Raw genomic sequence first — 23732 nt, 5'->3', positions numbered from 1 at the left:
ACCTAAACATGCTGTTTGTTTATCTGAATACGTTCAGAGGCGAAACAAACATAATTTGCTATGTTACCACAAGACAACAGGCAAATGGGGTCAAATGTTAATGCTTTCACAACTGTTTTTGTATTTTTGTAATAGGCTACAGCATGTAATATTTCTCTGTCTCTGTCCTGAGAGTAATTCCTGTCGGTCAAACCATGTATATGAGTTATATCATTAGAGATTCGATTTCGTTGTGCATTGTGTTTTACGGCAGTCTTTGTGTAATGTTAGGGGTTTTGTAACAGCTGTTGTATTTAAACATACAATGAAACAATAGTTTTTAGCTTTTTCCTGTGACCTTTAGTAATCCAGATACACTCACTAAATCTATGACATCAAAAATTCTGTATTTACAGTCATTTTATAGCACTCCTAACATTCTCACACTTTAAATACAGTTGCAGTTAAATTGAAACCCAAGATTAATGTTCAGACTGCTTAAAAACAGTTAAGTCTAAATATTTACAGAGGTCTCTCTTCTGTGGATTACTTGGAATTGCAAACAACTGCTCAGTTTTAACTTAAATTGAACTGGAGCCTAATTTAGTTGAATCTGTTGCTCCGCAATCTGACAAAAGGGGGGTAAAAACCAACTCCAAACTTAGAATGATAAACAGTGTTCGAAGAAATTAAATGAAAATCAAACAGCATCAAAGCTGCAATTAAAAAGGACTGACAGTGGTTTTCTGATTTAGAGCAGAAATTGTTTGCATAAATTTATATTGTGGGAATATTGTACTAGTTTGACATGAAATGCTGATCTAAATTTAACAGCAGCAAAAAAAAGGATCTTAAACCGAGTAGTTAAAATCTGACATCTGTGTCAGAAGGCCGTGCACATCCTAATGTATGTCTGAGTTAATGCCTTGGTAAAACAAGGTATAAAAGAAAGAAAGCTTAAGAGTAAATTGCTACTCCAATTCCATTCCTAACCATTGATGTTTAAAACACTAATTTAAAATCATATTTCTCATCGATTCAATTAATTGTCTGGTAAACTGGCTGATGGTAAACTCTCCAAGCTGATGATTATCTTAACAGATAACCTTGATAATGATCTAAAATGTCAATTAAACACAAAACCAGCAACTCAGAGAAATCTCTCAGTTTCTCCACTAGATGGAGACCAAAGACCAAGAAAAAAAACACGGTGCCACGAGATAAAACCGCTTTCTCGTTTGGTAGTATGTAAGAAAAGGCATGGTTCCTGTGTAGCTCTTAAAACCCATACGTAGTCACGTTTATCTTTAAGTGTTTACTTTACGTCAGGTCGTTACGCACACGACAAACCCCTGGAGAAACCCCGTTCATTTATCGGAGTTTTGTCCTTTTTCGCTTTCCCTAGTCACTCACCGAAAAAGTTTTTGCTTGAACACCAACCTGCTGACTGTAAATAATCTATTCCACGAGGTAAGAAACTTTTGGTAAATTGTCTTACAGCAGTTTTCAAATTGTACACACGTTACAGCCGTGTGCGTATCTTTTTAGTTGGTTTTACTTGTTCGTATCTTCATAAGAGGAACCGTTTGTTCAACGTGACGTTTCGTTGCCTTGACAACGTATTCCATGGGGAATGCAACAGTTACTCTTCAAGCTTTTTCTGCACTAATTTAAGTTTTAATTAGAGAAGAGTTGACTTAGATAATGTCTTGTATCGTTACACGGTTCTCAGGAGCAGTAACAGTTATCATCTCTCTCTACAATAGCTGCTTTTTCGTTATCTTAGGTTTGTGTAGACGTTAATTAGCTATCTAACATTACTTGCTAACTAACTTGTGTGATTAACTAGTTAACTAATTAATTTAACGGGCGATTGTTGTTTGTCTATACAAAGGGATAAACAGTCAAAAACAGGAAGTGTTATCACTGTCAAAGTTGGATAATCACATGATTAATAATTGACGGTGTGGACATATGTGTATATTTATGTGCCGAGTTCTCTCCATGTTGTCACTGAAATAAATGTCTTCTTGTTTCTGCAAAGGCCTACATTTTTTTTTTTTTTTGAATGCCTGCCCTCCTTGCTTCCCAAGGCTGAGCCCAGCAAGGGCAGAGATTAGCCTTAACCAGGATTAAACCAATGAGGAAATTTGAATTTGTTGGCCCTTATCTCCTAGCAACATGTGGAGTGCCCTGAGCAAAAGGCAGAATTTGATCTTTTGCTTCCTTTTGGCAAAGCATGTTTTCTTGCCAATAGACACTTATCAAACATGACCGTTGAAGACGGGAGGAATTCTTGTAGGAGGCATTTAAATGATTTGTTTACAGAAATAGTGCATGGATTTCTTGTTTGCAGTTTAGGAGTAGCATCTTAAAGTAGCGCCTCTTGTCAGTCCTGTTAGTCCACCAGTGGTCAGGTACAGTATATTTTTACAGCTCTTTAGTAAGTCTGTTCTTCGCTTTAATGACTTAATGTTGATGTACTCTTGGTGTATTAGATTTAGGCCACAAGCTCTGATAATCTCACAGCATAATATTAGGATTCACTCCATAGCTTAGTGAAGTAGATGGGATATTCACATTCTAAACATGCAATTTCTTGCCTCATCAGGTAATGTAATTCCACACTTCATTAGGACTCTGAAGTTTATCATTTGTCATCAAAGCCAAGCTGTCAATAAATGATTAAGTTACACATGAGTAAAATGTAATATTGGGGCTCAAGCAAAACGGATAGCAGTGTACATTTTAATTGCAGTTAGTAAGATTTTGTTTTTGTATGATTTTCAAACTACAGGCAATGTTAAAGAGCTTAAGCCTAATTTATTCTGCTATTTATGCAATTAAAGATAGCAAACTTCTAAAGGCTCTAAACAATAATTAAAATGCTTTAAGATAGTTTGGTTGAGATTGAAATGTGGTAACTCTTCGTGACATTATTTTTTGCAATATTTCTCTCTGGGGTAAAGTCCCTTTATGTTCCTTAATGTTGTATGCTGCAGTTGTTCCACAGGGCAGTACCACTTAGTTATGACATTAGGGCAGCACATACTGATTATTTCCATAATTGATTGATCTGTCACTTATTTTTACATTTAGTAGATAATTAATGAAGCTGTAGATTAAATATTGAGTCTATGAAATATCAAAAGAGAGTGATACATATCAGACATAGCTAGGTAATATCTTCACATATCTTAGATAGATTCTTTACAGGAGTCTTAATGGCACTGAGAGCGTGGGAAAGAGTAAACATACATTACCTTGAAATAATGAAAGACAAGCAGGTTTAAAGGAAGTACAGTTACAAAGGATTGGAGTCCATGCTTGTATGTCCCCGCTCTCTTTGTTCTAAAGCGACATTGATTTTGTGCACTTAGTTCTTGAACAATGGTCCCCCACACACTTGTAGTCATTAGATACAATGGACATTTATTCTCCTAGTAGTGTAAATAAGCAGAAATTGCTGTCTGACAGAATGATGGAAAGGTGAGGCAAGTATGGACTTGACCTATGATGAACTGACGGCTCTAATTACTTCCTGCTGAAACTGGAGATGAGGCAAACTCAATGTAAAAGGGTTAGGGTGGTTACTGATGTTTGCTTATCTTTCAGTCTATGTGCAAACAAAGATTATGTTTTGATATTGTTGAATGTGTTGTTAATTTGTGTTGTCTACTACTGTTATGTCATTATTTGACATGGTCATTAACTATTCATTCATCTCCTGGCTAATGTATCTGTATTGTATATGGAAATACAAAAAAGTGATACAAACGCTGAAAATCTGAAAGGACTCAATATGGACTGCTTCACTGACTTGGACCTTTGAGGTTTTGAGATATTGCATGTTTACTCGTAATTTACAGGTTCCATGATTATTGCAGATAGTCCAGCAGTCTATTCATGCAACAAAGACAATTGGCCATGTTTTGCAAGCTACCAAATGAAAGACCCTCATTCCTTTGTCATCCAATTCTTAAGGACTGTTTGGAGCAACTCCACTAAGGAGTGGTGGGATTTGAAAGAAATTACAGAATCCTCTTGCACGCTCTTGTTGAATTTCCTTACTGGTGCTGACAAAGAACTTGTAGCTTTCATGAGTCGCAGTGCTATAGGTGTAGAATATACAGTAGTTGTAAAGTAAGTCATTTGTTCTGTGTTTTGGCTTGTAGTTTGACCTGTATTTTTAGAAACACAGGTCTAAAGATTGCTGCACTCCAAGCTTAAAGCAATTCAAGATCTGTGACCTTTTTAAGGTCAGATTTCTCACCCCAACCTGACCTTGATATCCTATTTCCTTTGCATCTGAGATCTGGGGCCAAGAACCAGGCACCTCTACCCGGGAGGCATCTGAGGTGTGCAAGAACCTCCTCCAGTCACCTCAAATGTTCAGTGATACACTCATCACATGCCTCTGTCTCCCACAAATGAGGTGTGATTGAGGTGATTGGAATTTCCAGTGGCTGTCACAATCGTTTTGATTGGGAAATAGACGGGAGATAATGGGAGAGACAGGCCTGTTATGAGAACCCTGTCAGGGCTAAAATAATGCATCAGAGTGAAGAGGTTAAAGACACCGCTTCCTTGTTAATAATTAATTGCTGTGCGTGTGGTGGATCCACTTCATCGCTCCCAGTCATCACTTGATAATTGCTTTACATTTAATTTGGCTTTAGAGACTATTTTTCAAGCTGAGTAAATTGTGCTTAAAGTGAATATGGGCTCAGACAGAGACAGCAGTTTGGTCATAAACCAGAAATAAAAGTGACAAGTTGGACTAAGAGAAATAAAGTTTCTGTGATTCTGTGCACTGCTTGAAGACTAAACGAAAGATCTTGAAATTTTGAACAAACTCAGTCACTTAACAAAATGCTTGTATTTGAGAATATTTTCTTTTTTCAAAATATGCAGTGTGTTTCTGTGTTATCACTGCAAATGTAATGCCTATAGGTTTTGTACTCTTGGTGGTCAGTATTGTCTGGGCACTGATTAGAAATGATGTTGTTTTTTTAGTGATTTGTAATTAATGCAAAAAGATGGTCACATATGGAACAAGAATAGTATCAATAATATGTGTTGATCTTAATGGAAGTAGATATTGGGAAATCACGTTCCACGATATCCACAGTAGTAGTAAAGAAACATAAAAAAAGAATTGGTCAGTTTAGAATGACTTTTGTCATGGAAGTGCCTGCTTTCCCATGGCTTGATCAATGACAGAGAGATAATTTCTCCACTCTTCTTTTATCTCTAGATGACACAATGATAGTGGACTAGTCATGGAGTTGACTGTTAAACGCCTGGAGAGTGATGCAGACCTCAGGGTATGGAGAACTTCTATTCATGGTAGTGCTATGGGGTCTTCACTGAAGTTACACAAAGTCACTCTATGTGCGCCAGAAGAGGATCAATCTCTACTGAGCTGCAGTATAGCACCTCTTCATTGGGGAATTGGACTACTCCCTTTGCCAAATCCAAAGCAGCCAGTGCTCAGTCTTGCATGCACACAGATAATAATCAAGTTAATTAGACCTGAGATTGAACGAACTGCAGCAGCAACTTAATCATTTGTAACTTGATTAAAATACTGTATTCTGCAGCACCAGTGGCCAGAAAACATGGGAGTTTATTTGGAGTATTTAAGTAGAGTATTCATCTATTTGGTTAAGAAATAATATTTTTTCAAAAACAAAAGTGAAGTCATCCTACAGTCTTAAGCTCAAGCACAAGGGACATCTCATGTAGTATCTGATTGACAGTTACCAGGTGTAGATTACAAATGTGCTAATATTCTCTTTTCTATCCCCCACAGGACATTTATGAATTCGGAAAGAAACTGGGTCAAGGTAGTTTTGGAGTTGTTTATGAAGCCACTCACATTAAGACACAGACAAAATGGGCTATCAAGGAGGTTTGCAGACCACCGGTGAGTGTATTTGGCACCCCTTTGGGAACCCTGTTTATGTGATAAAATTAAGAGAGGGCTGTGTCTGGAGAAAAACAAATACTGCTGTGATTTCTGTCACATCAGGCAGGAAGTTCAAAAGTTGAGATGCTGGAGCATGAAATAAACATTCTCAAACAAGTGAATCATAAACACATCATACGTCTTGAAGCGATCTACGACACGGCTATGGTAAGATTTGTTGTTCTTTAAGACATTTAAGTCAAAGTAAGCATAACTGAGTGTATACGTGTAATGCATGTAACATGTCATAAACTTCTCTGCATAAATAATGCAGACAAGTACATAAATTGACTATATAGTAAGATGCATTTCTCTCCTTGTTTCTAGATGATTTATTTGGTTACTGAGCTGTGCAAAGGAGGTGAACTGCAGCAGCTGTTGCAGCAAAAAAAGTACTTTACAGAGGATGAGACAAAGAATATAATCTATAGCTTAGCCGATGCTGTTGCCTACCTTCATAAAAAAGGTAATGTAAATATACAGATCGACAATGTGATGGTATTACAGTGTATCCTTTCTACCCTAATTACACTCTTGAGTGGAACATGTAGTAGTGGATTATGTTTTAGTCTAAAGTTAATTTGTGTCAGTGCCATTCTGCCATTGTTATATTCAACTGTGTTACCTTGATTAGCTTGAGATGCCTTTATCGCTTTCATTATAGAAACATGGGTTAGTTTTATAAAATGGCAGTAATAAACAGCTGGGACAAAAACACAATATAAACTAAACATGTTCATCTGCAAGTTCTGTATGGTCTTTGGTTAAAGGTTATTGCGGACATTTTTGGCAATGAGGGATCATTACATCGGGCTAATGACAAATTTACAACAAGCTTGGGAGTAGTACTGATTAGCAGGTGTTTTCACATGGAAAGTCCCTCTGTGCTGGTCTTCCTGGCTTTGCAGAGACTAATAATACTAATGAGAATGTGTCAGCTTTGAATTAGGTTTCCAGAACCCTTTTTGTCACATGACTAATCACTGAAAGCCCCTCGGCTGAAATTTGTTCAGTTATTTATTTTATTTTTTTTCAAATAATCACACTTTTGCTGCCCTTGGTCAGACCCAGCCACCGTTCACCACATTCAACTGTGCTTTGAGCTTTAATGCTAATGCCTTCTGGTAACAGCGTGTAACAATTTTCCATGTACATGCAACAATCACCTTTGCACATTCAGATGTTTTATGAAAACTGTATTATCTCTGATTAAGTTACCTAAATGCTGAATACTGAGACTAAATTTGCCAAAAAAAAATTGATATATGTATATTTTTTAATCTCAAATAGATCAAGGAAAAATAATATTTCAGGTGTTTGTTTTGTGTACACCAGTTGGTCTAACTTACTTTTCACACACCACCACCGCCACTGTTGCACTGTATAATTGGTTACTTCAAACAGTACAGTGAAAAAGACTGCCCAGGGCAAATTGTATTTTTCCTCCTGCCTTCCCCCACTTCACCAAGTTTTGTTAACGAGGCCCTTCAATCTGGCCTGCTGAAGCAAGGTAAACAGATCATTGTGTTATTGTGTACGAAAGAGTTTATTCTGCTGACTGACCTTAGCAAATCATGTTACATTTAACTCTTCTCAAAGGCGTTTTTCTTCTCAGCATAAACCAAATGCTTAGTTTTCAAGACAATAAAAAGAAAGCTGACTAAATCAAAAAAAAAAATTATTTTCAGTTGATGATTGATAGCATATTTTTGTCAGGTGACTTTTCAAAACACCTGTTCCAGTTTCACAGTCCAAGCATAGCAAAGTTAGTTGCTTAGCAAAGTTGGTCTTTATTATTCCTAAGGGTACATTTGTCCTCTGCTTTACTACTCTTAATTATTTAGGAGCAGTGAGGAGCATGGTTAACATGCTTGCCTGTGGTGTAGGAGAAGACCCAACTTGACACAAAGAAAACATACAAACTACTATGATTGGTGATTTACCCATGAATTGTGCGATAAATATCACACAATTAACTCTTCTCATCACTAGGAATAACTTTTCTGCATATCTGTTCCTCTTTTGATCTAAAAACTACTCATATGTATATTCATTAGAGCACCTCATCCTGTAAATTTGTATTGTGGTGTCACGTTGGTGTTGTGGTTAGCCTTCCTGCCAGCCAAACAGGGACTTTATGTGTAGAGTTTGCATGTTGCCTGTTTGCTCCAGCTTCCACCCACAGACCAAAGACATGCATACAAGAAGTTACAGATAATGAATGAATGAACATTCTGAACATCCATGTTTAAAAACGTATTCAGACCCTTTTTGTCTGTAAAAATTCTCTTCACATCCCACAGATATAGTGCACCGGGACTTGAAACTTGAGAACATTCTTGTGAAAGATTCTCCTGAAGAAAATAATGACAAGATCGATATCAAGGTAAAATGGTGACGACAACTGTTAAACTTTCCGTCCCTGCTTCTTATCCATTCTTCTGCTGGTATGAGTGCTGCTATTTCCTCTCCCACTGTCTCCTATATAGTTAGTAAATGCTTTAAATACTACCTCATTATGATAGACCCCCTCTTGTCTTCCTTCATATTTCACTGTTGCAAAGAGAGAGTGAACTGTGTCTTTAAACAAATTACCAGCTGAGCACAGCATGGTGCGTGCATTGACGATGAGCCAGCCAAAGCAGGTAGCTGGTGTGTGAACTTAAACAAGCCTAACATCCGTGTCTTTCTTTCTTTGTCTTGCACAAGACATACACCGATCAGGCATTACATTATGACCACCTTCTTAATATTGTGTAGGTCTCCCTTGTGCCTCCTAAACAGTTGTGACTCCTCAGAGAATGGACATGGGCCTTCTGAGGGTGTCCTGTGGTGTCTGGCAACAAAATGTTGTTAGTGGGGGACTTTGGGTCTTATGTGGGGCCTCTGTTGAACCCACAGATCCCTCAGATACTTTGATCAGTTTGGGATGTAGTGAATTTGGAGGCCAAGTCAACAGTGCTGTTTTTCATGTTCTTGGAGATGTCTTTCATATCTGTATGTGATGATCCCTCGGGATAAATAAAGTATCTATCTATCTATCTATCTATCTATCTATCTATCTATCTAATGTCACATTTTCTTAAGTGTCATTCTCTACCTAGGTGACAGACTTTGGCTTATCAGTGAAGAAAGGTGGTGTAGGGTTTGAAAACATGCTGACGGAGGCCTGTGGGACTCTTACCTATATGGGTATGACACTCTAAGTTTGAATGTGTAGTGTAGCAGCATTTAGTATTTTTACAGAGACATTTTTACAAACAGTGGTTTTAATTGCATAAGCAGTGAGTGTAATTCTTTTAACATATCATAGTAACGTTTTATATAGACATATTATTATGTTCTTAGTATATCTTTGTATATATTGTAGTACAGTGTGTCTGGTATAGTTATCAGTTTGGTTCATTAGCACCTGCTTGGTATAATTGCTCAATCATGCATTAGGGTATATGCCAACAAATTCCTTTTGTTGCTCTGTTTCCTTCTCACCATATACAGTTAGGTTCATGTATGCTGGGGCACTGACACATTTTCCATTCCGTACTTATAGCTGTTCACCAAAACACAGTGAAGCTGCTTTCGAGTCAAATGTGCAATTATAAATGTGCCGTGCCGTGTCGTGTAACCTGTGGCGTTATCAAGTAATATTGGTTCAGTTTTTGGCAATTTAGTTCAGTTTATTTAAATAGCATCAGTAACAGTACAAGTTCCAGATGCATTACCGAATCCAGAGCCTGAAAGTGGTGCTGAGGCGCTATTATGACAGGTGTTTTTTTGTGTGCATCATAACTTTAGTGCGTTTACTCCATGTATCACTTTACACCTGTGCTTATGGCATAGGACACACACAATGTGGTATTTGCAGAATGAAATGTGGCTTAGCAGGACCACTAGTGGTCAAACTAGTTTTAACCAGTACTTTTATGGCCCCTTATGTCAATGTCTCAAAGAAAGCCATACACTTGCACATGTGTGTCATTTTCAGCACCTGAAATGTTGAGCGACCGTGGTTATAGTGAGTGGTGCGATGAGTGGAGCATAGGAGTCATTATGTATATGTTGTAAGTAGACACGCATGAACTATTTTCATACATACACTATACGCACATACTGTGAATACAAATGCTTGAGCGTGTGTGTCCCTGTAGGCTTTGTGGGGAGCCTCCATTTGTGTCCAAAACAAAGTCAGGTCTACTTGAAGAGATTATGAAGAAAAGTGTCCCATTCACCCAAACCATCTGGAACCAAGTCAGTAGTGCAGGTGACAACTAATCTTCATTCTTTTTCATAAATAAAGTGCAGTTGTTGCATACATGCAGTTTTACCTGGCATTTCAGACTAGTAACAAACTAATCATCTGGCTTGTGTCTGTTTCAACAGCAAAACATATACTGAGTAGCCTTCTGAAGGTGGACCCCGCCTACAGAATTTCAGCTAATCAGCTACTAGAAGTGTCTTGGATTACAGTAAGCCACTGATTTCTTCCAGCTGCATTTATAAGCTTTACAAATTGAGTCATATGAAGAGCTCTTATGGGGTGCTTTGTCCAACAGGGCAAAACTAATGAGTCTGCTCAACTGCCCAATGTGCTGGATATGATGCGTGACCACCTGGAAAACAAAGAAAGTAATGACAAAGATGAATTCAAGTCTTCCCAGTCATGATTTGACCATTTTAATGAACGACATGACGCAAGTGATAATATATGAAAAGATGTTTTGATATATTAGAACAACAGAGGTAAAACAAAATCTGTTCAGTAGTTAGCGCTGGTAGCATGAAGCATTTGTATTGTTGCTATATATAATATACATATATCATGTATACAGTATAATATAATTTGTGTATTCATTTACTAATTGCTAAAGTACTACATTTTTGTTGTCTGGATAAATAATACAGAACAGTCACTCAGTCTCTTGCCAGGAATGAAAATTGGAAATGACAGTTGTCTAATTACATTTGAGACAATATAATAATAATTACATTAGTAAAATGCACAGAAACTGATAGTAATATGTAAATATAGGGCATTTAATTATCATAAAGTGGAAATTACTGAGGGACAGAAGCAGAGGAGCGAAGTACAGAGAGATAATAAACCAAAGATATGATGTGGAGTTACTTAATGTAGATGTTATTTAAATAGGAACACAGTCTCTGGAGGTTTTGTCCCTCCCATCTTCTGAGGACACCCTGGAAGCCTTGCTAGTCCCCCAAGAAGTTTCAACAGAAACAGGAACAAACAGCACCTGCAGGAACCATGATGAGGTCAGCCAAGAGCCGAGAAACAGAAACTCCCATGCAATATCCACCTTTGCCAAACTGGTACTGCATATCTATCAAGCTCAGCTTTACCACATTTTGACTTTACATGATGCATACATACAAACTACATACTCTTCTGTATGTAGTTTGTATAACTCTTGCAGTCTCTTGACTAAGTCCACAGTTGCTGTTTTTACAAAGTTTATTTAAATGGTGTCTATAATTCAGAATGGTTAATCATTACAACATACTTATATTGTATTGGGTGTTTGAGCACTTGTTTTTACATTGCATTTGGTAGTTGTTAATATCAAAATATTTGGGGAGCCCTCATGCAGAGTTCTTAGAAGTTAGTGTACTGTTTTCTATAAAAGCCTATGGCTATAACTGCTAATTTTAATGTCTCTCTTTTTTTATTCTTTTATGCTAGTTTTAAAGTCTTTATATTGTTTTATGTGCATTGTAGCACTTTGAGGTCATTGCTTTGATGTAAAGTGCGTTATAAATAAAATTTATTATTATTATTATTGTTCTAGTATATGAATATCATTCATGGTGATAATTGCTAGTCTCAATAATTAAGTATTACAGAAATCAGTGTTCAAGAGACAGGCTAAAAATGTATGAAGGTTAAAACAAAAAGGAATTTTCCTTTTTTAATCACCACTCTTTAGGTCAGTCCTTATACAGTATAGTTTGTATGAATATAGAGTTCAGGTATAGATCCCTCAAGTTTCACCTTTGGGTTGTCCTAGGGTCCTGGATTAAAGACTCAAGAGAGTGGTGGCCGTCAGAACATCATGACCAGTCATGACCCACCAGGACAGCCGTCTACCACACAGGTTTGTTCAGTTTCCTACAAGTGAAAAATGCAGTTTGTGCTTTATTTTAGATTTTCATGTAATATATATATATATATATATATATAATATATATATATATATATATATATATTATATGAATGTACACACACACACCGATCATACACAACATTATGACCACTTCCTAATATTGTGTAGGCCTCCCTTGTGCCTCCAAAGCAAAACTGTTCTGACTCATCAGAGAATGGACAAGGGCCTTCTGAGGGTTGAGAGGAGGGGCCTCTGTGGATCTGTGGATCAGTGGATCACGCTTGTTCCAGTGCATCCCCCAGATACTTGATCAGTTTGGGATCTAGTGAATATGGAGGCCAGGTCAACAACTTGTGCTGTTCTTCATGTTTTTTGAGTTGTTCCTAAACCGATTTTGTGTGTGTGCCTGTGTCAGGCTGCATCCTGCTGGGGATGGCTGCTGCCATCAAGGATTGTCATTGTTGTGGTGCCTGGTCTGGTCTAGGTACATGTCTAAGTAACAGCCACACGAATGCCAGGTCCTAAAGTTTCCCATCAGAACATTGTATTGTCACAAGATGCATGGTCAATGTCATTCACTTCTCCTGGCAGTGGTTTTAATGTTGTGGCTGATCGGTGTACAAACTTCTACTGCTTTTGGTTTTAAACTGACTATTAAGTTACCACTCTGCCTTCATATTGCTTTTCATAAACAATCACCACTAGATGGTGCCAGATTTACCTCTTCTACAAGACGTTAAAGGTGTAGCCATGCAGCAGTTTTTAACATGAATGTCATAGTTAATTCTGTTATGTAAGACGAATATGAATCTTACCCCTGCAGTCTCATGCTGGTGTAAAAGCCTCCACACAGACAAGTGGCAAGCAGCGCAGGCCTCAGGACAAGAAGGACACAAGTACAGGAAAGAAACTGGCCCCCATCCTAAGTAAGGATGATAACCAAAGACTTTCTACCTCTGGTAAAAAAGATGTGGTACCTGCAAACCACCATCTAGTTCGAAGACCAACACCCATTCAGAATAAAACTAAAACACGAGCCATTTCTCATGGGAAAACATGAAAGAGAGAAAAACTGAAATAGAGATGGCCGTGGTGGGTATACACCTATTGTGATGTTTTTCATTTAATTTTTTTATGCAGCTGTGTTATTTTACCATTGATGTGAATGTAACTAATTTAAATGTTGCCACCTTTATGGTGATGGCTGGAGACCAAGCAGTGACAGCAGTGTCAAAATAAATGGGCCTTGTGTGCAGGTGTGAAAATAGTACAAGAAGTCCAAAACCAGTGCTGGGTTCAGCTGTTTGCCAAAAAGAGGGCCTTAGTCTGAGGCAAAATAAATGCTTACTGTTACACAGCCAACTATGTGAGAACACCAAGCAGCTTATAAACATTCTCAGATAAAAACAGAGATTGAATGAGTTTGTCAGATGTTACTGATGTTTTTATCTGACAGCCACGACCTAGTTAGTTAGTCGAGTAAAGACAGCGACATGGGAGAATTCAGCACAGCACGACTCATTCCTTAATGAATCTGTTATTTAGTCATCAGCTTACTGCTAGCAGCATATCTTATTATTAATGTCATTTCCTTATTTATATACTCTGTTGTGCATTTTACAATTTATACAGTCTTAGGGTCTTTTGCTACAGTACACACAGACATAGTAAAAAAATTTTAAATGCGCCATATATAAAACACCAAAGTTTGTATTGTTTTATAATCACAAATCTCAGAGAACATACTCGGAAAGATTAAAGGGGATATAGCTGAATGTAATTTCTCAGGACCACAGTAAGAAATGGGGATTTTCTTTTTCCTATTCTGACCTCTCAATTCCAAAATGTCCTATATGCAGTGACTGCACCCACTCAGTGTCAAAACAGAAAAACTGTCACACAGGCTGGTTACGCTCCATCTGAATGCAGAGGATTGGGACTGAGGGCAGCCACGGGTCTAATCTCGTTTGGAGGCCATTGAAAGCAGTAGGAGCTACTTTGAGGGCACTGGCATTCAAGCACAGGTTTTTCCGCTGTAGAGAGAATAATCCCTAGCATAGATACAACATTAAAGTATCCAAGCATAGCACACAGAGGGTGAATTTCAAATCCACCCATTTGCATCTTGAAGTGAATGAGTGCCAACAATGGGGCCCTGTGTTGATGTACAGGCTCTGTGTTTTAGTGTGTATTTCTAAATGTAGTTTGCTTTAGAGTTAAAGTTCATCAAATTCCTTGAGGGCACATATACTGGAATGATCCCGTGTGATGTTTTTTAACGTAGTGAGCAGATAGGCAAAACAGTTTTCACTATATTTTTAATATTTATTACAAGAAGGTCATGTGAATGAAGAAATGATGTGTGGTAATTGTTGATTGAAGCTGTTTCCCAAGAAAAGTTACATTACTGCAACATTATTGACACAATGAATGACTCTAGTTTACTCATGCTGCTATAAACAGCTGATGGAGCCACAGTAAGTTGCTGAATTAATTTCCTGGAATTAATCTGACAGGAGGGTGTTGTCTCTAAAGCTACCTATTTTTGTTGCATGAAGATGTGTAATTAGAATTGATTGCTTGAGCCACTGCCTAGTAAGCTGTGATTTCAATGTAATGTGTCTCTAAATAATATGTTGTATGCGTCTTGATGGTCCACTCTGACATGCTTCCTTTTGGGTGCTGTCATGTGATTTTGCTGGTTGATAGATCTAAGAAATAAAAAATGAAAAAACGAGTCCTAATTAGGTAAACTCTTTCCTTTTAGACTACCACACTAGATTTGTTTTTGAGGAGCTAAGATTTCAGCATAAGAACTATACTTTATGTAAAACTATGTACTGTCTATGCAAAAATGTGGCAGTGGCAAGTTATAGGGGTGCTTGTATATGCCTTGGCATGGAACAAATTTAAAGAGACTGATCTACATCAAGACAATATGAAAAAAAGAAGCGGTGTATATTGACAGGAGGTCAGCTTGTGTTGTTGAAAGTGAACAGGGAACTCCCATTTTAGTTTTACTCCTTTTTCCAACTCAACAGAGAACAGAGTGGGGATGGAATGAGAGGCTGTATGGTGGATAGTTTAGGGGCGGTGAATTTGGGACAAAGCATGGAGGCAAAGGAAATTAGAAAATTCGTCGGGATGGAACGAGGGATGCGCCCCCTGCCCCCCATAACCCTCCCCCTTTTCCTCCAGCAGTGCCTCTGACAGATGGAAGTAAGGGTGGGTGGGTTGATGGGCTGAAGGGATTAAAACTCTGCAGCCCCATTTTGTAGCCCGAAGAGAGTGTCACTCCCGGAAAGGTGGGGTGCAAAGAGGCACTTGTGGCGAGAGTCGCGGGGCGTGTGAAGTGGGCGCACGCTGGCTAATGTCAAAAGAGGCAAGGATGCTTCCCCTCCCTTGGGCCCCCCTCTGCGCCATCCACCTTTATCCACTGAGGAGCATGGAGGGAGCTGAGCAGAGAAGGGGGAGAATGGCGGTGGTGGGGTGCATCTCAATAACCTTAATAGAGATCCCTTTAATTAATCAGCTCATCTGCAGAGGCCCGATACCTGCAGCTGACCCCCTCCCCACTACCCTCCATCCTCACCCCGACACAACATCCTCACACCGCTGCTGTGACATTGTGGTAATGAGGTAACACAGCTACAATGTCATGGAAATGTTGCAGAGACGTTATCTGTGGGAGCTCATCACACATGCTGATGTTCCTGATCCCCTTCAGTGTTTGCTGAGATGCGTGTGTGTTCCATCACAGTGCCCCCCCACACACACCCCCACCCCACTCACAAAATAACAGATACATATGGCCAAATGGTGGGAGGAAACCTTGATGCCTCTATTACTGCAGAAGAAGAGGGAGGGGTTGGGTCTGCGTCAAGTAAACATTCGAAACAGATGGCAATTTGAAAGCAAGCCTCATCAATCTTTGTTGACACTACCCCTTTTTTTTTTAAAACTACTCTTATTTGGGATATTTGCAATTATAATACATACAGTAAGCTCATTTGAATATCAAATTAATTACAAAACACACAGGAGTAAATACCTCTTTTATAAGTCCTTGTTAAAAGTGAAAAGTTCTTGACTACGGTTGGATGGTGTGTTAATTTACAGTGATATCTAATCCCAAGTTACTTCACATAAAAGGCATTACTATACATATTTTAATGGGGAGGTGGTTGTTTTCCAAGCAATTTTCTGCTAGAGTACATTTTTAATTTATTCATATTTAATTTATTGGTCTCTGCATACCAGCTCAGTAAAACTAATCAACACCATGTATGGCCCTCTTAAAGCCACATCTCTCTTTGGCAGGCAGACAGCCAGCCTCTGCATTAGGATAAGCTCTCCTCTGTTGTGCACACAGCCGGGTGAAATGCCCTGCATTCAGTCAAGCAGGAGGATGCCACCTCCAAGGAGACTCTTCAGTCCCCACAAACAACCTTTTAATCAGAGGGAAAAAGGATGGAAAATGAAAAATGTGGCCAGCCTTGAATGATCCAAAACACTGCAATTTCTGTGGGTAGTGACCATCGTCACTGCTGTCACAATACAGTCCGCTGGGGACAATGCCTTTCCCCCTCTCTGTCTGAAACTTCTTACCCTCAAACTCATCTGCCCTTGAATTGGTTTTATGGCGCTTTGGCAGTCATTTAGCACAGTATGACTGGAGTTCTTATCACCTGGCTCCACTATACACTCCAAATATCTATCGACCCATTGACACACCTTGAGAAGAGATCTACACAACCTTACACATGGAAATGATTTCAATTAATTACCATTCCCCTTTGACAAGGCAGACAGGAGGGGGGAAACAAAGGAGTCCAGACAACAGGACATTTCTCTGGTGTAATGTGCACCATGTGTAATGAGCAGCGGAAAGGTCATTTGACACATTTCTGCCAGAATGAATTCATTTATTTCAAGCACTTAATTCTGCAGTCACCTCATTGGTGCACAGCTTGGCAGTGCACTGAGAGGGTGCATTACCACAAGTGGAGGCTTAGATTCCTCCCAACAGCTAGTAGTGACCACAGGTCTGTGGGAATGCCTGAAGAGAAGAGAGATGGAAGCGGAGTGTGGGAGATCCAATCACCTCTTCTATCATAGGAAAATCACCTCCATCACCTTCAACGTAATTGGAGCATTCATTACAGTTCAGTAAAAATGCAGGTCGCCATTAGATGAGCAATTTAAAAGTAGGCTTCAGGAGAATGAGAGACTTGAGGGGTCACGATACGGGGTCGCAGTCAAGTAAATAATGGGAATTGGTCCCGTGAGGCTTGGAAAACCACAAAGCTCATGGTCATGCACCAAAATACAACTTGGGAAAGGTGGCAGGAATTCAATCATCAGACAGAAAATAAAACGCCCCCCTGTGCCTTCTTGACATCACAACAATTAGAATTAGAAAGCCAGACTATGAGTTGCTGTCATAAATGTACTCTAAGCTGATGAATCTAGAAGCAGCTATGAAGCCAGTGTGACAACTTGAAAAGTGTAAAACCTGCATTAAAGATGTAGAGTTATGGGGAAGGGTAATAGTACTGTGCACCAACCAAGGTGCCATGGCTGCATGTACTGTATGTACAAATGATAAAAGATAGATCAGAAGAATACCAAATTCAACAAATACCCTTAAACCGTTCACTAATGGAACCGTATTAAAGTTTAAGAGAGGCTTTAGTGAGGAGGATGTTGCCTTCAGCTGCCACTAGAGGCCTCAGTCCAGCTGAAAGTTATTCCACTTTGTTTTTACTTGTGCTGTTTTACTGCTGCTCATGTTTTGGAGCATTTTCACATTTCTCTACGGGGAAACATTTCACTGTAAGCTAAAGCAGAAATGCTAGGTTGATCAAAGGAAGCATATTTAGTATGTTTAGGTTTGAAAACAGAGTTTTTACTTATGTTCAGAAGGTTATTTTATAAAACTTTGTTCTAAACAAAGATCATAACAATAGCTGTTCTGCTTCGCAAACAGCAAACATGCCTGAAGTCACAAATGATAACATGATTTTAGATTCTCTTTGAGAAATTTAAACACAACACAATCTGGTTATTTATTTCTTTGTGAAGCTCTGTCTAATTACTAAGTTTTTTTTTTGTGGGAGAAAATGCTTCTGCATTAAATATGAATAAACACATCATGATGAAACTATTAGGCAATGGTCCTCTGTGTAGCTGGTTTAAGTATCAGGATGTCTAAAAACGGTAATAACAAAAACAAAGCTGCAGAGTCGTGTTCACCAATTAGCCTAACTTCTTGGGTGGAAAAGAAAGTAATTAGGGAGTTCTGCACCGAGAGAAGCCGCAGAGGCCCCGTCTTGCCAAGGCCGAACCTTTATGACTGATGAAATAAGATAATAATCAGTGTACGATCACCGATTGGAACAGGTGCCCAGAGGTTCATGGTAGGATGACACACGGCCTCAGAGTCAGGAGCTCTCACGCAGCATATAGGGTTTGCTTTCCTCTCAGCCCTTTTACCACTCAGGAGGCAGATTGGACTTCTCACTCTCAGCTACTCCGCATTATTGTCCATTATCACACCGTGGTCCATGTGTAAGGTGACAGTGGTGCTCTGATGGAGAGGCGACAGGGGGACCTAGACTGCAATAACATATTATTAGCTTTTTTCACAGCTCCACTGGGCTGGATTTACACTGGATATCCAGAGACCTCTGAGGGCAGCCCACTGTCACAGCGGGGTCCACCAGCAGAGCAATTGCCAGAGATACACAGGTGTGTGTGAGTGTGTGCACTAAATAGCCATGCACCCACGCGAGACACAGACGGGGCACATGTACACGTGCACACGCAGACACACTAACGGTGTACGTCTGTGAGTGGGTAATCAGGGACCGACCCTTTCCAATTAGCCTCAGTGTGCTGTCATTGTTTCTTTGTTGTGTGCTATTGTTGTACTACATGTTCTTTTGTTCTGTAAACTGTAAACACATCTGCTGCCATCACTGTGTTGAATCAGTACAAGGAGATAGATAGATAGATAGATAGATGGATAGTATCAAAGTGCATTCAAATTCCATTTAAAGGAGAGTGATGTGCTCCTCCCTTTTAATGCGGTGGTGCTCTTGTCCTTGGTAATGTTAACAGTCTCCCTTGTGACTGATGCCTCTTGTCCCAGCCCTGTTTATAAAACAGTCAGAACTTCGTTAAGGGACAATAACATCAGCCAGGCTCAATTATGGTGACATTTTGCTGACATGCAGATTGCCTCCCCTCAATCTTTTTTTTTATTTTTTTTATGTAAAATACTGGACTGCCAGTCACATATGGATGGATGAACTTTGGAAGAATCAATGGTATTGATGAATCATAGATCATACGAGTCAACAAGACTGACACCAGGAGAGCGAATTCATTGCACACGGAAAGTCAATATTAAATTGTAATCATAATCAGACAAAGTGAGTTATGTGTAATCAATAGCACAATTATGATAGTATGTAGGACTTGTCCTTGTAATACAGACAATAAGTGCATTCTAACGGGCTGCATTGTTTTTCTTTTGGTTTTAATCACAACAAGAGCTTGTGTCTTTAGTTTTTAATGGCAGACCTTATCTCAGGCCACTGATAAGACCAAAGACTTCTATCTTAAAGACAATTTACTGCATACTAATATATATATATACCAGTTTTGTTCTGAATATAGTGCAATAAGACTAAATCCACTGAGATTATGGCATTTGTCCTTTGGTGTGGCCTGAAATACTGGAAGGATTGACAGGTGTTTCACAGGAGTAACACTCAGCGGCTTCATCTGATGTTGGCGGTCCAGCAGTGGTGGCAACTAACCAAAGAATATACACCAATCAGACATAACATTATGACCACGTTCCTAATATCACATAGGTCTCCCTTGTGCCTCCAGAACAGTTGTGACTCATCAGAGAATGGACATGGGCCTTCTGAGGGTGTCCTGTAGTTGCAACAGAATGTTGTTAGTGGGGGCCTTTGGGTCCTATGGGTTGAGGGGAGGGGCCTCTGTGGATCATCCCACAGATACTTGATCAGTCTGGGATCTAGTAACATCCACATGAAAGCCAGGTCCAAAGGTTTCCCAGCAGAACACTGAATTGTCACGAGATGGTCAATTTCTTCACTTCACTTGTCATAATGATATGGCTGATTTGTGTAATTTACATAAAGAAAATTAGTCTTTAAGACAATGTTCTCCATATGTGACTGATTATATTCTTTAATTCTATTATCTGTTCTATCTCTGTCATTTCTGCATGCTGTTGCAAACTGCAATTTCCCCATTGTGGGACAATTAAAGGTTTTCTTATTCTTATTCTTATTATTCTTATTATTTCTGCGTAATGCCGGTCATCTGGGCCATTCATGCCAAACAGTGATGGGAGACACATAAACTTCAAGAAACTGATGAGGTTGTGATAGTAGCACAGTGTTAGAGTAGCTGCATCACAACAAGGCGATGTGATGAACCTTTCTTCTGACTGAAAAGGTAAATAACTCTTATCAACATCTGGTGTCATTTATGCACAATGACGGTGGAGAAGTGCCCCAAAAATAAAATTCAATTTCAAATTCTTCAAATTGAAAGCCTTTCCAAACGTAGAAGGAAAGAAATTTAGAATGGGATCTTTGATTCTTTCTTGAGAAGACATGTTGGATGTTTCAAACTAAAAGCAAAGTCCTCTTGTTAGCACTCTTAGCCGGATGGAGTTACTTTTTCTTACCGAGCAGAAAACTGCTTCTTTCCACCCGCTTTCCTCTTTCTTACATATAGCACAGAGTTAATGGATGACATTTTCAACCTGCTCCTGTTGCATATTTCCTTTTTACATAAAAGTTTAATGTTTAATCAAGTTAGAGATCTGAATTTAAGATGTTGAAATCGAATATCGGCCTTCATAGCTGTCTTGGTTTAAATGCTGCTTAGATTAAGTGGGGGAAAAAAAAGTTTTTCTGTGTTTCGGCTGACTGCATACTTTAAACCTTACACTGTTCTTAATCTAGGCCTTACATCAAGCCGTGACTTCACTGTCAGTGTTGAAACAATTCTCTCTCAAGAATTAAATACTCCCAGCAGTACCACATCCATGCATGACTTCATGGATATATTATGTTCATTTCCCCCATGACTAGGCCAGCCCTTTCATGTCCAAAACAACTCTTTGTAGCGAGCTCTGCTATCTGACTCAAACTCAGTAAGGCATGAGAATGCTTCAGGCTTGGGTCACTTTGGGTTTGGTTGTTTTCTAATGTAATCTCTTAAGATTTGGATTTGTCTTCCAACTGTTTGCGTCCACCTGTGTCATGTGATGCAGGCCAATATGCAAATGATCGGTGCAGAGGCCTTGTAAGCTATGTGATGTCTCAAATTTGAAACATTTAGTCAGGATTGGTATTGGGTCTTAAATGTATGTTTGGATGTCAAGCTTTCAAAATGATCAAAATATTTCCCTATATTTAATAAAGCATAAGGTATTTATGACCAGTTTAAATGAAGTGTTGATTTTAGTCGCTTTTTGAGACAAAAAAGTGTTTAAGTGCTGCTCTCTCTTGACTCTCTCACACACACACACATGCAAAGTAAATACAAACACACAAGGATTTTTGCGACTCAAAGAGATATTAATATTTTTCTGAGGGTGAATATAATCATCAAAACAAGCTCTCTCTTCCTCGCCTGCCTGTGACTACAACAATAAAAGGCATTACATATGACTCACATGATGTGAGGCCCCTTTTTCTAATAAATTCTCTGGAGAGTGAGACAGCCTCTGTCATCTTCATTAGAAAATGGCAGCTTTTCCCCATCAAAAAGCTCATCTTAAGAATGTGTAAGCGCTTTGAATCAGACGCTGTAATTGCTGACCGATGAAAACACTCAAGGCTGTGCACAAACAGTCTTCACTGAGGCCTCATTTTCCATTGTGTTGCATGGATTTGGCTACAAGGTCCAATAACTTCAGAAACCTGACAGATGCACGCCCTGGAATTCATTTTCCCCTCTTTTATCAACTTTTTTTCTTCATTATTTCCACTTAACTACTGACAGCTTAAAGGCCACAGCTTTTTCCTTTTATTCTACCTCGATTGTTCAATGGGCAACAGAACATTAGAGGGACAAGACATGGGCTCTGCCACATAAAATGAATGTAATATCCATTAGATAAAAGGAGTGCGAGGTTGAAGACCTGCACCTTAGATTCTGTCCATTAGAAATCCCTTTGCCCTTCACTCTGTTGTCTTTTATTCACTGGCTTTTGTTGATTAACCATAATGAGGTGACTTACTATATCCCCCCCAGTTTATCCTCTCCACCCCCCCTTAACCACTTAGTGAGGTGGTAAAGATAAAAAAAAGTCCATCCAGGCAACGTCATAGGGGGTCAGCGCAAATCAGATGGAGGGGCTTTCTTGTGTCTGGCAGCCGACACTTTCAAATGTTAATGGATGGGGGCGAACAAAGTTGAAGTGGGTCTGAAAATGCTAATTGTCCCTAATTCATGTAAATAGGTTTCTTAATGGAGGAATTAAGCATTTTAAATATGCAATTGGAGGCAATCAGTCCTTTCATTTGCTGGGGTGGCACAGGTGTAGTGGATTGAAATTCATCTTTCACACAGGGTGGCTCATTTTTCATTTGGCTGTGTTCAGGCATGGATGACGGGGACTGGAAGAGAGGTCCTTGTGCACTGTTATGTACAGATATCTGTGAGTGAAACACGCTGCAAAACCTATAATTACGTTGTTGTTGACCGTATCAAGATAGAGGGAAAAGCAATTAACGCAGAGTCCAATCAATACTGGTAAATACAGGGAGTGCAAAAATATAATTTGTTCTCCCAACCAAAAAAAGAGTCACAAAAAGCACACAGATATTTATACATTTTTACTGGTTATTATTTATATTTCTTTATCTGGACCTTATACATAAAATATATTTATACCCCAATCATTTTTGTGACTACTCCGTAGTCGTGTTGGTGGAGTGTCGTGTTAAAAAAAAAAAGAGTGTAGCACACAACAAAGGAAGGAGACCTACCTACATCTCACAGACAAAAGAGCAGAGAAAAGACAGCTCTGACTTATTATTCTGATCATCTCAAACAGACAATAAACCAGGAGGTCATGCTTCAGCATGTAATAACATGGTGTAGCGGCAGGACCAGAGACAGAGGGAAGCTCGCACACAACCCCTATGGGCTATGAATCAAATGGGCAATGCATTGTCTCAGAAAATGACTTATTAGTCAATATAGAGGAGGATACTGTGTCTTTGAGGTGTAAATAGCCATGGCTCTGCAGAGTAGTGGAGGCAGCAGTGGTTAATGAACGAGACAAGAAAAACCATGTTTAAAAGGACAAATCAGATCACAAGATTTCAAACCCATTAGCTGCTACTCACACGGAATGATAATAATGATAAAGGATGGTAGGGCCCTTTGATTTCTGAGTAGCAAACTGTGTTGTCTTGGGAAAAAATCTTTTCCTGGAGGAGAATCAAAGAGCAGTTCATTTTCACACTGACCTTCAGGGCTCAAGGCGGCCAGACAAGGGCACAAACAGATTGAGAATTAATTGGTGCAATTAACATTTTGTGATTATAAGGACTTCAGATCAATACCCTATGCAAATAGCAGTATTGATGTGCAGCAGA

General features: G+C 39.1%; 1 protein-coding gene across 3 annotated transcripts; it reads left to right on the top strand.

Annotated features, from left to right (window-relative positions):
- Positions 1-1385: 1385 nt before the first annotated feature.
- On the top strand, positions 1386-15017 carry stk33 (serine/threonine kinase 33). 3 transcript variants are annotated; one of them, XM_084540881.1, is made up of 14 exons: positions 1386-1449; positions 5237-5306; positions 5795-5908; positions 6014-6118; positions 6278-6416; positions 8254-8336; positions 9055-9142; positions 9936-10011; positions 10099-10211; positions 10331-10416; positions 10504-10576; positions 11100-11221; positions 11974-12060; positions 12893-15017. In XM_084540881.1, the coding sequence occupies exons 2-14, from the start codon at positions 5262-5264 to the stop codon at positions 13127-13129; spliced, it is 1368 nt and encodes a 455-aa protein (XP_084397007.1). In that variant the 5' UTR covers positions 1386-1449; positions 5237-5261; the 3' UTR covers positions 13130-15017. The 3 variants fall into 3 exon arrangements, with proteins under 3 accessions (XP_084397007.1, XP_084397005.1, XP_084397006.1); XM_084540879.1 differs by having other exon boundaries at positions 11100-11278; XM_084540880.1 differs by lacking the exon at positions 1386-1449 and having other exon boundaries at positions 2852-5306; positions 11100-11278.
- The last annotated feature ends 8715 nt before the right edge of the window (positions 15018-23732 follow it).

This window comes from Chelon labrosus, assembly GCF_963514085.1.
Source record: "Chelon labrosus genome assembly, chromosome: 3".
Taxonomy (NCBI): Eukaryota; Metazoa; Chordata; class Actinopteri; order Mugiliformes; family Mugilidae; genus Chelon; species Chelon labrosus.
The sequence above is the reverse complement of the archived record's forward strand: the minus strand, read 5'-3'. Positions and strand labels throughout refer to the sequence as shown.

Coding starts and splice junctions, on each gene's coding strand:
- stk33 (XM_084540879.1), top strand. CDS start 5,262: ATGGAGTTGACTGTTAAACGCCTGGAGAGTGATGCAGACCTCAGG. Junction 5,307..5,794: donor AGAGTGATGCAGACCTCAGG/GTATGGAGAACT, acceptor TATCCCCCACAG/GACATTTATGAATTCGGAAA. Junction 9,143..9,935: donor TGGGACTCTTACCTATATGG/GTATGACACTCT, acceptor TGTCATTTTCAG/CACCTGAAATGTTGAGCGAC.